This window comes from Hyla sarda, chromosome 9, assembly GCF_029499605.1.
Source record: "Hyla sarda isolate aHylSar1 chromosome 9, aHylSar1.hap1, whole genome shotgun sequence".
NCBI lineage: Eukaryota > Metazoa > Chordata > Amphibia > Anura > Hylidae > Hyla > Hyla sarda.
In genome coordinates, this window is record NC_079197.1 from 104,821,729 (window position 1) to 104,835,072 (window position 13,344).

General features: G+C 42.5%; 1 protein-coding gene across 1 annotated transcript in view; it reads right to left on the reverse strand.

Annotated features, from left to right (window-relative positions):
- Window positions 1–6,291: 6,291 nt before the first annotated feature.
- The window catches only part of LONRF3 (LON peptidase N-terminal domain and ring finger 3), a 67,913-nt gene continuing 60,860 nt past the window's right edge, over window positions 6,292–13,344 (reverse strand). The window contains exons 10-12 of the mRNA XM_056537839.1: window positions 12,334–12,496; window positions 8,120–8,269; window positions 6,292–6,871 (exon numbers count right to left, since the gene is read on the reverse strand). Coding sequence (XP_056393814.1) covers window positions 6,713–6,871; window positions 8,120–8,269; window positions 12,334–12,496 — 472 coding nt within the window. The 3' untranslated portion in view covers window positions 6,292–6,712. The remainder of the gene's footprint in view (window positions 6,872–8,119; window positions 8,270–12,333; window positions 12,497–13,344) is intronic.

Sequence of the window (13,344 nt, forward strand, 5' to 3'; positions counted from 1 at the left end):
GAAGACCACTGCGGCCTTCGTCATCATCCAGACCCCCCTTTTGTTTTCTACTCACCTCCCCTCGGTGGGAAGGAAGGGTGAGCTCGTCCGGGCCGTCCATCTTTGGCCATCTGTGCACCAGGGACCGTCCGGTGGGGAGGGTTAGTCGTTCAGGGCTGTCCATCTTCACCGAGAGGCCCTCTTCTCCGCTCCGGGCCGGCCCCGGACTAGTGACTCTGCCTTGACGCCAGCATGCAGTGACGTCATGGATGTCTGCTGCGCACAGACGTCCCTGCGCGTCGTCATCAAGGCAACGTCACTAGTCCGGGGCCGAAGCGGAGAAGAGGGCCTCACAGTTAAGATGGACAGCCCTGAACGAATAGCCCTCCCCACCGGACGGTCCCTGCAGCATAGGAGGTTGAATATGGATGGCCCGGACCAGCTCACCCTTCTTTCCCACCGAGGGGAGGTGAGTAGAAAACAAAAGGGGGGTCTGGATGATGAAAAAGGCCACAGTGGTCTTCAACCTGCAGACCTCCAGATGTTTGAAAAACTACAACCCCCAGCATGCCCGGACAGCCGATGGCTGTCCGTGCATGCTGGGAGTTGTAGTTTTGCAACATCTGGAGGTCCGCAGGTTTTAGACCACTGAGAAGAGATTGACAGGCGGAGATGGACAGCCGGGACCATACCCTCACAGCTAAAGCCAGATACGGATTTTTGTTCACTCGAGTATAAGCCGAGGGGGGCATTTTCAGCACGAAAAATCATGCTGAAAAACTTGGCTTATACTCGAGTACATACGGTACTATGTATCCTTTTGGTTTGTTTAGCTACCCAAATGGCTTGTTTATTATAGGTGATGTAATGTAAGAGTCAAGGAATGATTTTATGCTGCTTATTAAAACCTAAAGAGTGTAACAAATACACCAGGTATAAGACAAAAGGTAACATAGGAACACTGGTTAATGGCTGGAAAGAGACATGTCCATCCAGTTCAGCTTATTACCCAGCAATGTTGCTGCAGAGGAAGGCAAAAAAATAAAAAATAAAAAAATAAAAAAGAATGAGGTAGAAACCAATGTTCCCCTAATTAGAGAGAATCATTCCTTCCTGACTCCAAATCTGGCAATGTGAACAAATCCCTGGATTAACAACACTTTGAATCTAGTAAATAAAACCTGTAAGGTTATTACTCTCTATAAATGCATCCAGGGCCCTTTGAAGTTTTTTGAGTTCACCATGACCACTTCCTCTGGCAGAGAGTTCCATTGTTGCGCTGCTCTTACAGTAAATAATCCTCTTCTTTATTGGTGTAGAAACCTTCTTTCTTCTTGACATAGAGGTTGCCCCCTTTGTTATTGTTTTCTTACCTGCCTTATCAGCAGCTGCCTGACACTGGTTGCTCTGGTTACATTTTCTGTCAACTTAAGTTCTAAAAGGAAATCTGTCATCAGTATCACCTGCACTAACCTGTCGGTACAGGTGACACTGTGTAGTGCAGGTGACACTGATAAGAATGGTACTTACCTTGTCCTGGCCGTGCAGTTATTCTTCAGTAATCTTCTCCGGGATCTTCAGCTCCGGACCCAGCTTGGAGCATGGGTGGAGCTGCTGTTTGCTAGCTGCAGTGACATCACTAAGCTCCGCCCATGCTCCAAGCCCCATGTGTCAATGTTAAACCACCTTTGCCACTTTTTAGCTGAAGCTTCCAACCTATCCAGATCCATTTGTAACAGTGCACTGTCCTATGTGGTGTTTACTATTTTATACAATTTTGTAGCAACTGCAAAAATTGGTATTTTAATGTCCAGTCCTTCTATAAAGTCCTTACAGGAAATCTGTCAGGTCCCTTAAACTTATTTGTGGCAGCAATGATGGGTTTTACGATCACTCACATGCTGTGCTCCCTCCTGCCCAGACAGGGGTCATTGACACCCTGAGTGCAGGGAGAAGCCCTATATATTGGCTGTCAATCAAGCCTGACTAGCAGTAGGAGGCATGGCAAGGGTGACTAACCACTCGCTGTGACAGTAAAACCAGTCATGATCGTATCAAATAAAGTAAATTTTCTGCTTTCTGCTGCTTTACAGAGAGCTCAGGTGAATAGCATTAGAACACTGTTCTCCTGACATGACAGGTCCCGGGGCCAGTGTGTGAGGCCCCAGGGATCCAACAGGTTCCCTTTTAAATACATAAAAGAGAATAGGGCCCAGTACTGACCCCTGGGGTACCCCATCAGAAACAGTCACCATTAAAAACCACCCTCTATTTCTTATCACTGATCCAGTTATTTACCCACTTACACACATTTTCTCCCAGCCCAAGCATTCTCATTTTATGTACCAAACTTTGTGGCACAGGATCAAGATGGACGACATCCAGCGATTCACCACTGTCCAGTCTTCAGCTTACCTTCTCATAAAAGCTGATCAGGTTAGAATTAGAGATGAGCGAACTTACAGTAAATTCGATTCGTCACAAACTTCTCGGCTTGGCAGTTGATGACTTTTCCTGCATAAATTAGTTCAGCTTTCCGGTGGGCTGGAAAAGGTGGATACAGTCCTATTGGACTCTTTCCTAGGAATGTATCCACCTTTTCCAGCCCACCGGAGCACCAGAAAGCTGAACTAATTTATGCAGGAAAAGTCAGCAACCGCCAAGCCGAGAAGTTCGTGACGAATCGAATTTACTGTAAGTTCGCTCATCTCTAGTTAGAATGACTGATCCCTCATAAATCCATGCTTATACCGAGTAATATAGTAGCTTCTTAGAAAACCTTCAACAAATTATATACAATGCAGCTTAAACTACCAGGCCTATAATTCCAGGGGTCACTTTTTGGACCCTTTTTGAATCATAGAACCCCATTTGCTATGCAACATTCCTGGGAAACAGACCCCATCATTATAGAATCCTTACAGTGTCCCTGTCAGACTAATATGTCAAAAGTTTTGATGGCATTATCAGTAGATAGGCTGGCCATGATCTCCATCTGGGCTGCCTTATACATAAGTAATATAAGCAGTATATTATCTCTGGTCTATGATTTATTTAGATAAACATTTGACTGCTTGTGACATCTCATTACATCGGGGCTAAATACGTAACATTGCTGCTCAGCCAATCACTGGCATATTGACCACAGGGAACCAGGAAGAGGATTGTACCGAGGACCAAAGTGGGACAACGGAAACATCCAGGGAACGGTAGAAGGTAAGCAGATGTTTGTTTTAGATAACTGGGCAGAATGGGAAGGTTGCAGCAACATCCACCACCCATCCTGGAGTACTCCTTTAATAATCATCAACTACAGTCTATAAGAGACATACAAATGTATCCAAGGAACAATATTGTACTGTAACACTTGGAAAGATAAGTTCTAAGTTACCTTAGTTCTATACTGCAAAAGATACAAATGGGAGTTGTTACAATCTTGACACAGCACGGTGGAATATATTAGTACTAATTAAGTAATAAAAAATACCGGTAAATCGGTTTTAGTGGCTATTATCACTGTGGCTGTCTTTCATTGGGGTTATTGTGGTTGGTATTAGAGATGAGCGAACTTACAGTAAATTCGATTAGTCACGAACTTCTCGGCTCGGCAGTTGATGTCTTATCCTGCATAAATTAGTTCAGCTTTCAGGTGCTCCGGTGGGCTGGAAAAGGTGGATACAGTCCTAGGAGACTCTTTCCTAGGAATGTATCCACCTTTTCCAGCCCACCGGAGCACCTGAAAGCTGAACTAATTTATGCAGGATAAGTAATCAACTGCCGAGCAGAGAAGTTCGTGACAAATCGAATTTACTGTAAGTTCGCTCATCTCTAGTTGGTATATGAGAAGCTATATAGTTTTTATTCATGGAATATTGGGGCCAGTTGAGGGGCATGGCCGGATCCAGTGGGGCATTGTGGTTGGAAATTATTAAAGTTCAGTTGCAGTCACAGATAAGGGAGCACTGTTTTCATCATTAGAAAATATAAGTGAAACTCGAAAAAATAGAATATCGTGCAAAAGTCCATTGTATTTCAATAATGCAACTTAAAAGGAAAGAAAGCATGAAGTGCTCCAAAATCTCCGGGTAGACGGATGCGTTGACCCTGGACTTAATGAAGCACAGTGCACCAACACCAGCAGATGACATGGCTCCCCAAATCATGGTAATTGGGGGGGCTTTGGGGTTTTCATGAGCTGTAAGCCATAATCACAATTATGACAAATCACGGCTTGAACTATGTTGCTTTGCATGTAATGAGTCTCTATTATATTAGTTTCCTCTTTTAAGTTGCATTACTGAAAGAAATGAATGTATGGCTACCAGTATGGGTAATATTTTTGTTCATATTATTTTAACAAGCACTTTTCTAGGTTCAACTCACTTTCCTCCTTATAACCACAACATTAATGCATGATTCAGCTGGTCATCCGCATAAAAATAATTATTTCCCTGCTAAATATCATACAGACCACCCATGGAATATTTTCTGAAAGCAAATGTCCAGATGACCTATTATACTACTTAAAGGGGTACTCCGCCACACACATCTTATCCTCCCTTGGATAGGGGATAAGATGTTAGATCTCTGGGCCGGCAGCTGCGGCATGCGAAACACAGAAGCAATAAGCTACCGTGTTCGGGACGTCACACCACGCCCCCTTCATTCATGTCTATGGGAGGGGGCGTGACGGCTAGTACAGAGCAGTCACACCTCCTCCCATAGACTTGAATGGAGGGGGCGTGGCAGCCTGCATCGCCAGTCATCGGGCATGGAGCGGAGTTCGCTCCGTGACCCGAATGATGGGGGGGGGGGGGGGGGGGCCGCCATGAGATCGTGGGGGTCCCACCTTTGGATAGGGGTGAAGATGTGTGCGACGGAGTACCCATTTAAGGTCAGACCCTTAAGAACTACCCATATTGGGGCACATTCGGGTTTTCCTGAACTGGGGTTGAAAAAATGATATATTAAAATAGTTAAATAAAAAATGTAGCCATATATATATATATATAAAATGTCTTTGCCTTCAAAAAGAATCTATGATATAGTGCCAGCAGCCTTATATGGGCCATTACACAGCTCTATGTGCCTGTGATTTTACCTGAAAGAACACTTTTATAATTAATCTGTCAAAAGAAAAACATTGCATAGACTATTACAAATATATTCTTTTCTAGAGGCATTGACTGCTGACCCAATGGGCCTCATTGTGTATGAGCCCTTAAAGGGGTATTTTGGGTTAACTAACTTTTAACTATCCTGCCCATTATGAAGAATTTTGCTAGTTTTACATTTCCTTGTTATACCGCTCTGCAGTGGATCGTCTTCTTTTTCTTCATTATATGGTCCCTCCAGGTCTAGCGTTTCCTTTCAGGTCCTGATGACGTTTGTCTCCCAATCCTTTGCGGCTCGAGGCTGCAGCTGGTATCAGGGAGCTTGGCCATTTCTTGTATTTCCTCACAAGCCAACCCCTGATGATGTTTGGGGTCCATCTGTACGTCCTGGCGTTCCCTGCACAGATTGCCAACATCACGGGAAGCCGGCACGTCAGCACGTACAGATGGACCGCAAAAGTCATCAGGGGGCTGGCTTGTGAGGAAATACAAGAAATAGCCAAGCCCCGTATACCAGCTGCCGCCTTGAGGTTATCCAGGATTACAAAAACAGGGTCATACCTGTCCTCAGGTTGTGTGTGGCATTTTGTTTTATTAAAGGGGTACTCCGCCCCTTTGTCGCCGGGGTCCCGCTGCTGGGGACCCCCGGGATCTACCATTCAGCACCCACCTTTAGCGGCTTCCGGAACCGCTGGAGGTCCTCAGCTTGAGTCCATCTCAACCATGAGGATGGAGCATAGTGATGGATAGGGGATAAGATGTCTTAGCGCCAGAGTACCCCTTTAAAGTGAATGGAGCCAAGTTGTAATACCACATACAACCTGAGGGCAGGTGTGGTGCTGGTTTTGCAAACAATTAGCTCTGGTTTTCTATTCTTGTATATCCCCTTAAAAGTGTATTCATGATGTCTGGTGGCAGGACATGTGCTAAACTCCCAGGCAATCTATTAGCCTGAGACACGCCCTGAGATGACGCGATCAGGAGACGTATGTCCATAATTCCCATGTATGTCTATGGACCTTCCGAACATATGTCTCCTGATGGCCTCATTTTGGGGCCTGTCTCGGGCTATGAAATTGCCTAGGAAAATAATTCTGGTGAAAAACTTCAGACATCAACAGCATAAAGACTGTCTGACCTCCTGCACGTCCTTGTTTACAACATAAATACATAAAAGTACATATAACTGGAGAAGCATGTTTCTAAAATTATTGTTCTTTTTTTAATTAATAACAAAATTCCGATAACAGGAAATAAATAAAGGTAACAACATTTTTCAGTTTTTTTGTTTCACTGTGAATTTCGCACATCAAGCAGGAGGAATGGTAATGAAAAAATAAATTATTAAGCATCATGATGACCACAAATCTGTACATCTCTGTAAAAACTCCTTTTGTATAACAAAACTTTATCAAAATTTGGAGTTTTAAAGAAAATATCTGTATACTGCATTTGATAAAAAAAGATGTCCAGGTTTTGCACCGATCTCATTCATCAGTTGGAAAAAAAAATTGCAAATAAATTAAATCTGAGGGCTGAAAGTCTTCTGTAATGTGACATAGATTTCTGGCACATACAATACGTATGCACTTCATGGAATGTAGGTAGGTACAATGGCATTATTGTGTTCGTGTACGACACATAAATAGAAGGACACGCCGGATGCTGGTTAAGCGATCCTTTAGGGATGTCATAGCGAGAAAAGGAAGCTGTGCCCTGCTCTCCAGAGGAAGAACTGCTAGAATCCACCAGCACCATGCAGGACCATTAGGGTTTACCTGGAAAAGACAAGGACTTATGAGTCCACAGATTTTATCAATCCTACACAATATGGAATACCTGGCCTTCAGTTATTATAATGAAATATATTTGTAAATGTCTATGCTGGTAACATTTTAAACCATGCATTTAGAGGTGAAATATTTCAAGACCAGCTTTTCACACACCAGTCTTGATGTGAAAGAGATGCGCGCCTTTAAAGGGGTACTCCAGAGGGAGAAATTATTTCCAAATCAACTGGTGCCAGAAAGGTATACAGATTTGTAAATTAAGTTTATTTATAAACCTCAAGCCTTCCAGTACTTAGCTGCTGTATGCTTCAGAGGAAGTTGTCTAGTTCTTTCCATTCTGACCACAGTGCTCTCTGCTGCCACCTCTGTCCATGACAGGAACTTTTTAGAGCAGGAGCAAATTCCCATAGCAAAACCGTTCCTGCCCTAGACAGTTCCTGACACAGACTGTGCTCCAGAGAAGGTTGTATAGTTCTTTTCAGTCTGACCATACAGCAGCTGATAAGTACTGGAATGATTAAGGTTTTTAAATAGACGCTTACCTACGCTTACCTCATAAAACTAAGCAGTGGAAGCAGGCAAAAAAATCCCAATGATGTGGCACTGATATGTTGCTTGCTACATATTTTATGACTTGTGTTGATGCTTTTATGTAGCCAGTGATCAGTCTACAAAGATCGAAATGGTCTCGGGAACCGTGATTAGAAAATACTTAAAGGGGTATTCCAGGAAAAAACTTTTTTATATATATCAACTGGCTCCAGAAAGTTAAACAGATTTGTAAATTACTTCTATTAAAAAATCTTAATCCTTTCAGTACTTAGGAGCTTCTGAAGTTAAGGTTGTTCTTTTCTGTCTAAGTGCTCTCTGATGACACCTGTCTCGGGAAACGCCCAGTTTAGAAGAGGTTTGCTATGGAGATTTGCTTCTAAACTGGGCCTTTCCCGAGACACGTGTCATCAGAGAGCACTTAGACAGAAAAGAACAACCTTAACTTCAGAAGCTCCTAAGTACTGAAAGGATTAAGATTTTTTTTTAATAGAAGTAATTTACAAATCTGTTTAACTTTCTGGAGCCAGTTGATTTATATATAAAAAAGTTTTTTGCAATGCTAGTCCAGTGCCATACCAAATAAAACTGAAGTGGATTGGGGTTTACTACGTGTATTGATGTTGGCTTTCCCATTATCTCATTCCCTTAGAAACTCTTTCTCTGCATCATATATTATATATTTACCTGTAATTCAGTTTCTTTAGCAGGCATGGGTCCAAAATGACTTAAAATACGATTTTTTAGTGCTGGTTTCAGTTTAGTAAACCAAGTATAAGCTTGATCATATACAGAATCATGCAATCCAAGCAATTCTGCATAATGTTCTTCCTGAACCTGAAAAAAGGGATAGGTAACCTATTAACCATGTTTCACATATTAATGTAGCACAATATAGCACCATTATTGATACCTATACTTAGTAAAAATGTGTCTGTAATGTAGAACAGAATTGGGGTTGCCAATATCTACCTATAAAATGCCTAAAATCCTGTTGTTCTCTATCTTGTTACCGTATATACTCAAGTATAAGCCAAGTTTTTCAGCACGATTTTTCGTGCTGAAAACGCCCCCCTCGGCTTATACTCGAGTGAACTCTCCGCCTGTCAATCCCTTCTCAGTGGTCTTCAACTTGCGGACCTCCAGATGTTGCAAAACTACAACTCCCAGCATGCCCGGACAGCCATCGGCTGTCCGGGCATGCTGGGAGTTGTAGTTTTGAAACATCTTCGAGGTCCGCAGGTTGAAGACCACTGCGGCCTTCATCATCATCCAGACCCCCCTTTTGTTTTTAACTCACCTCCCCTCAGTGGGAAGGAAGGGGGAGCTGGTCCGGGCCATCTATGCTGCAGGGACCTTCTGATGGGGAGGGTTAGTCGTTCCGGGCTGTCCATCTTCACCGGGAGGCCCTCTTCTCTGCTCCAGGCCGGCCCCGGACTAGTGACGGAGCCGGCCCAGAGAAGAGGGCCTCCCGGTGAAGATGGACAGCCCGGAACGACAAAGCCTCCCCATTGGACAGTCCCTACAGCATAGATGGCCCGGAACAGCTCACCCTTCCTTCCCACCAAGGGGAGGTAGTAGAAAACTAAAGGGGGGGGTCTGGATGATGATGACGAAGGCCGCAGTGGTCTTCATCCTGCGGACCTCCAGATGTTTCAGAACTACAACTCCCAGCATGCCCGGATAGCCGATGGCTGTCCGGGCATGCTGGGAGTTGTAGTTTTGCAACATCTGGAGGTCCGCAGGTTGAAAACCACTGATTAAGGGATTGACAGGCGGTGATGATGAAGGGGGGGGGGGGGATGATGACGAGGGGGAGGATGACAGGGTGATGATGACGGGGGGTGTTAATGACGGGGGTCTAGATGATGAATTTCCTACCCTAGGCTTATAGTCGAGTCAATAACTTTTCCTGGGTTTTTGGGGTGAAATTAGGGGCCTCGGCTTATATTCGGGTCGGCTTATACTCGAGTATATACACTACTTATTTCCTCCACATAGAAAGAAAAGCTTTAAAACAGTCTTCCTGAAATGCAGCTTTGCTTCATAAATGAACTAATGTCTTCACTGACTCATGAACCACCAGTTTCTTGTGTATTAATGGATGTTGTTCCCATCAACATGCAAAATACTAAATTCTACAACACATCCGTAATATGAGAAAAAAATTAAAATACACAGCAGAAATCACTGGAGAGCCCTCAACACATCTTCAGCTGTATGTCATGTCAGTCAAAATTAGATGTGTTGGGTATCTGTGCAGGTGTGCCCAGTTTTGGTGTTTTATGGTTGTTACACCCCATCATAAGTTAGCTGTAAAGTAGATCTATAGACATGTATAGGCGTGTGCATTTTTAAAATGTTTAAACATTATTACCATTTTTGCCATTTCTCAAAGACCTACTCATGCATGCCTAGAGCTGGCACACTATGTTTTATTATTTTAGCTGCAAAGTATGATTTTTTGCATTTTCAAGAAAGACAGCAGCAGCAAAGATTGCTAAAGATAGTGTGAATAAAAAATAATTTTAGAGATAGACGGGTGACTAGTTTCAGGTCTGTGCTGGTGATTCATTATGGAGAACTTGTAACAAGATGTGAATGAAAGTATACAAAATAAAAACAAAAAAGTTAAATATACAGGCTATGTAAGGCTAAGTTCACACTTGCATGAAAGTTTAGTTAAGAGTCTCCGTTGCAGATTTTGCTGAAAATTCTGTACAAAATAGCAAAGAATGCTGTGCAATTTTGTTTGGTAAAATGCCAGGCACCATAACGAACCCCATTATTTACATCAAGCACCGTTTGTGTCTGAAAAACAGCGAATCAGACACATCTGTTTTTTTTCGTTGCTTTGTTTCTATGACAAAGCAGAACGACAGAAAGAAATAAAGCCTAAAATGTGTGAAATATCAGCTTACACAAATAATTCTTTAACACCCTAAGGACGAAGCCCATTTTCACTTTAAGCCAATCTTCGTTTTTGCATTTTCGTTTTTTTTCTCCTCCCCTTCTAAAAAATCATAGTGTGTTCAATTTTGCACCTACAGACCCATATAATGGCTTGTAATTCGCATTACCAATTGTACTTTGTAATGACCTCACTTATTTTATAACATAATCTGTGGTGAAACCCAAAAAAAAAATTTTTTTTGCTACTGTTTAGAGCTTCTGTTTCTACGCAGTGCACTTTTCGTAAAAATGACACCTTATCTTTATTCTGTAGGTCCATTCGGTTACAAGGATACCCAATTTATGTAGGTTTTATTATATTTTACTACTTTTAAAAATGATGTCATCTTCTGACCCGTATAACTTTTTTTTATTTTTCCTCATATAGGGATGTGTGAGGGCCCATTTTTTGCACCGTGGTCTGTAGTTTTATTGATACCATTTTTGTTTTGATGGGACTTTTTGATCGCTTTTTATTAATATTTTATGGTATATGAAGTGATCAAAAATGCACAATTTTTTTTTTTTTTTTTTTTTTACATGTACTCAATCGACCTGCAGTTTAGCTACCCTTATATTTTAATAGTTCGAACATTTACACACGTGGCGGGACCACACATGATTATTTTTATTTTTTATTACATTTTATTTTAAAAAATAAGAAATGGGTGTTGATTTAAACTTTTATTAGGGCTTATTCACATTTATTAACTTTTTTTTAACACTTAAAAAAATAAATGTTTTAGCCCCCATAGGGGGATATACCATGCAATCTTTTGATTGCATATACCTGTTCAATGCTATGCCATAGCATAGCATTGATCAGTGTTATCGGTGCTCTGCTGCTCCAGCCTGCATGGCAGGCTTGGAGCAATAGAACACCGATTGGACGGCGAGGAGGCAGGTAAGGACCCTTTTGCCATCCGCTCAGCTGATCGGGACAATGCGATTTCTTCGTGATAGCCCCGATCAGCTCCGCTGAGCTGCAGGGATTCTTTCACTTTCATTTGAGATGCTGCAATAAACTCTGATTGTGGCGTCTAAAGGGTTAATGCCGAGCCTCGGCCTGATCGGTGATGCCTGGCATTAACCCTGGGTCCTGGCTGCAGATAACAGTCAGCACCCACGGGGTTTAAAGTGTTCTCTGCTCGTGAGAATGCTTTAAACGCCGGTAAATGGACCAGGGCATACCTGTACGCTCTGCGTCCTTAAGGACTCGGGCGCAAGGACGTACCTGTATGCCGTGTGTCCTTGACGGGTTAAAAGGGATACTCCATGGAGGTATACATATAAAAAAAAAAAGCTTCAAAGACACCACACTACCTATGTTCCCTGTAAATGATCCTGCCTGATATGCGTGGCCCATGTGGTCTTCTCTGGCTGCTTGATATTAATTTCCATCCTTGCCTCAGATACTGCCCAACTCAGGAATCATTGCAACTCTTCTCTGCTGCCTAACTCAGTCTCTGAGAGAAGCCCCACCCTCCTGCTCTGAGCAGCAGAGAGAAGTTCAGTGAGTGATTGGTTAAGGCCGCACACACCTCCAAGCACTCAGCACTGAAGGGAAAATTAGTCATCAGTACTGGGCAGAAACCATGTGGTCTGTGTCTCTAGGGAGGGTGGGGGCTGCTTTCAGAGAGACATTTGGACAGAGACATACTGGATGGCAGTATGACAGATTTTTCTCACTCCCTGCATGTAAGTGACAAGATGGGAAACTGTTCTAGATAGCTAATAAATGATATTTAGACAATTAAATAAGTTTATAAGTGGTAAAGAATGGGTTTAGTTCCCAGGAGCACCTCTTTAACTGATTCCTATAGAAATGGCAAAAATGGTTTGACCACCTTAACAATACAGCACAGAAATTTTCACTTGTTATAGGTTAGATAGGTTGAAATTATAAAAAAAAAAAAATCACTCTGTATAAAGGCATATACTGTACTTACTTTTTCATCCTCAATATACTCTATATCGGCTGTGTTATAACCATCCCGCTGACTGTGTCGAATGACCTTAAATCTCCTTTTTCCAATACTATCTACTACAGAACGGCCATCAGCAAAGAACTCTACATTCCTGATCTCCAAAATGCAGCCATAATCTGCAAACCTATGAAAGGGAAGAAAAATACAGTAAATTAAAGTGTTTCTCTAGCAGTCTTAGGTTCCATTTATACAGTCATATGAACTGTGCATCACAGAAATGCAGCGGAAATGTTAAAACACTTGTGTGAGTGAAGCCTTCCAACTTATCACCTATTTACAGGATAAATGATTAGTATCGGAGTAGTGGAGTCCAACCACTGGGACCATAGCTATCACAAGAATAGAGGTTCGACATTAAGCATTTCCACTCTATACACATGCAACACGACAGCCAAAGATGAAGTAGAGAGAAAGATAAGCATTAAGCCTGTCACGGCTGTAATTGTGCGAGGGGCGTGGGATTTAAAGGGGTTCTCCCTTGTTTATACTGTTTTTTTGTTATTATGTGTGTGTTATGTGTGTATAAGTATGTGTTTTTTTTTATGTGTGTTGTGATTATGTATATATGTATTTTCTTACCTTTTGTGAAGATCCGGAGGCTGGCCCCTTTTTCTTCCAATGGCTTGCTGTGCCCCTCGGGCTCCGCCATGTTGTGTTCGGTAAGTGGGATGTCGGGGGGTGTGTTCTTGCTTCTGTCCTTCCTAGCTTCTGACGTCCGAGGCAAATCTTTTCTTCCTGTTTCTTCCGTGGCTCAGCGACGAATCTGTGGCCTCTTCCGGCGCATGCGCAGGTAGTTTTTTTTTTTTTTTTTTTTACCAATAAAGTTTTTTTTGTCTAATTGACAAACTGTCTGCGCTTGCGCGAAGCTACACTATCAGCATAGACCTAACCTATGCTACGCTGTTAGCGTAGCACTTGCGTACTCGCGCATGAGCAGACAGGTTGTCAATTAGACAAAAAAAAACTTTATTG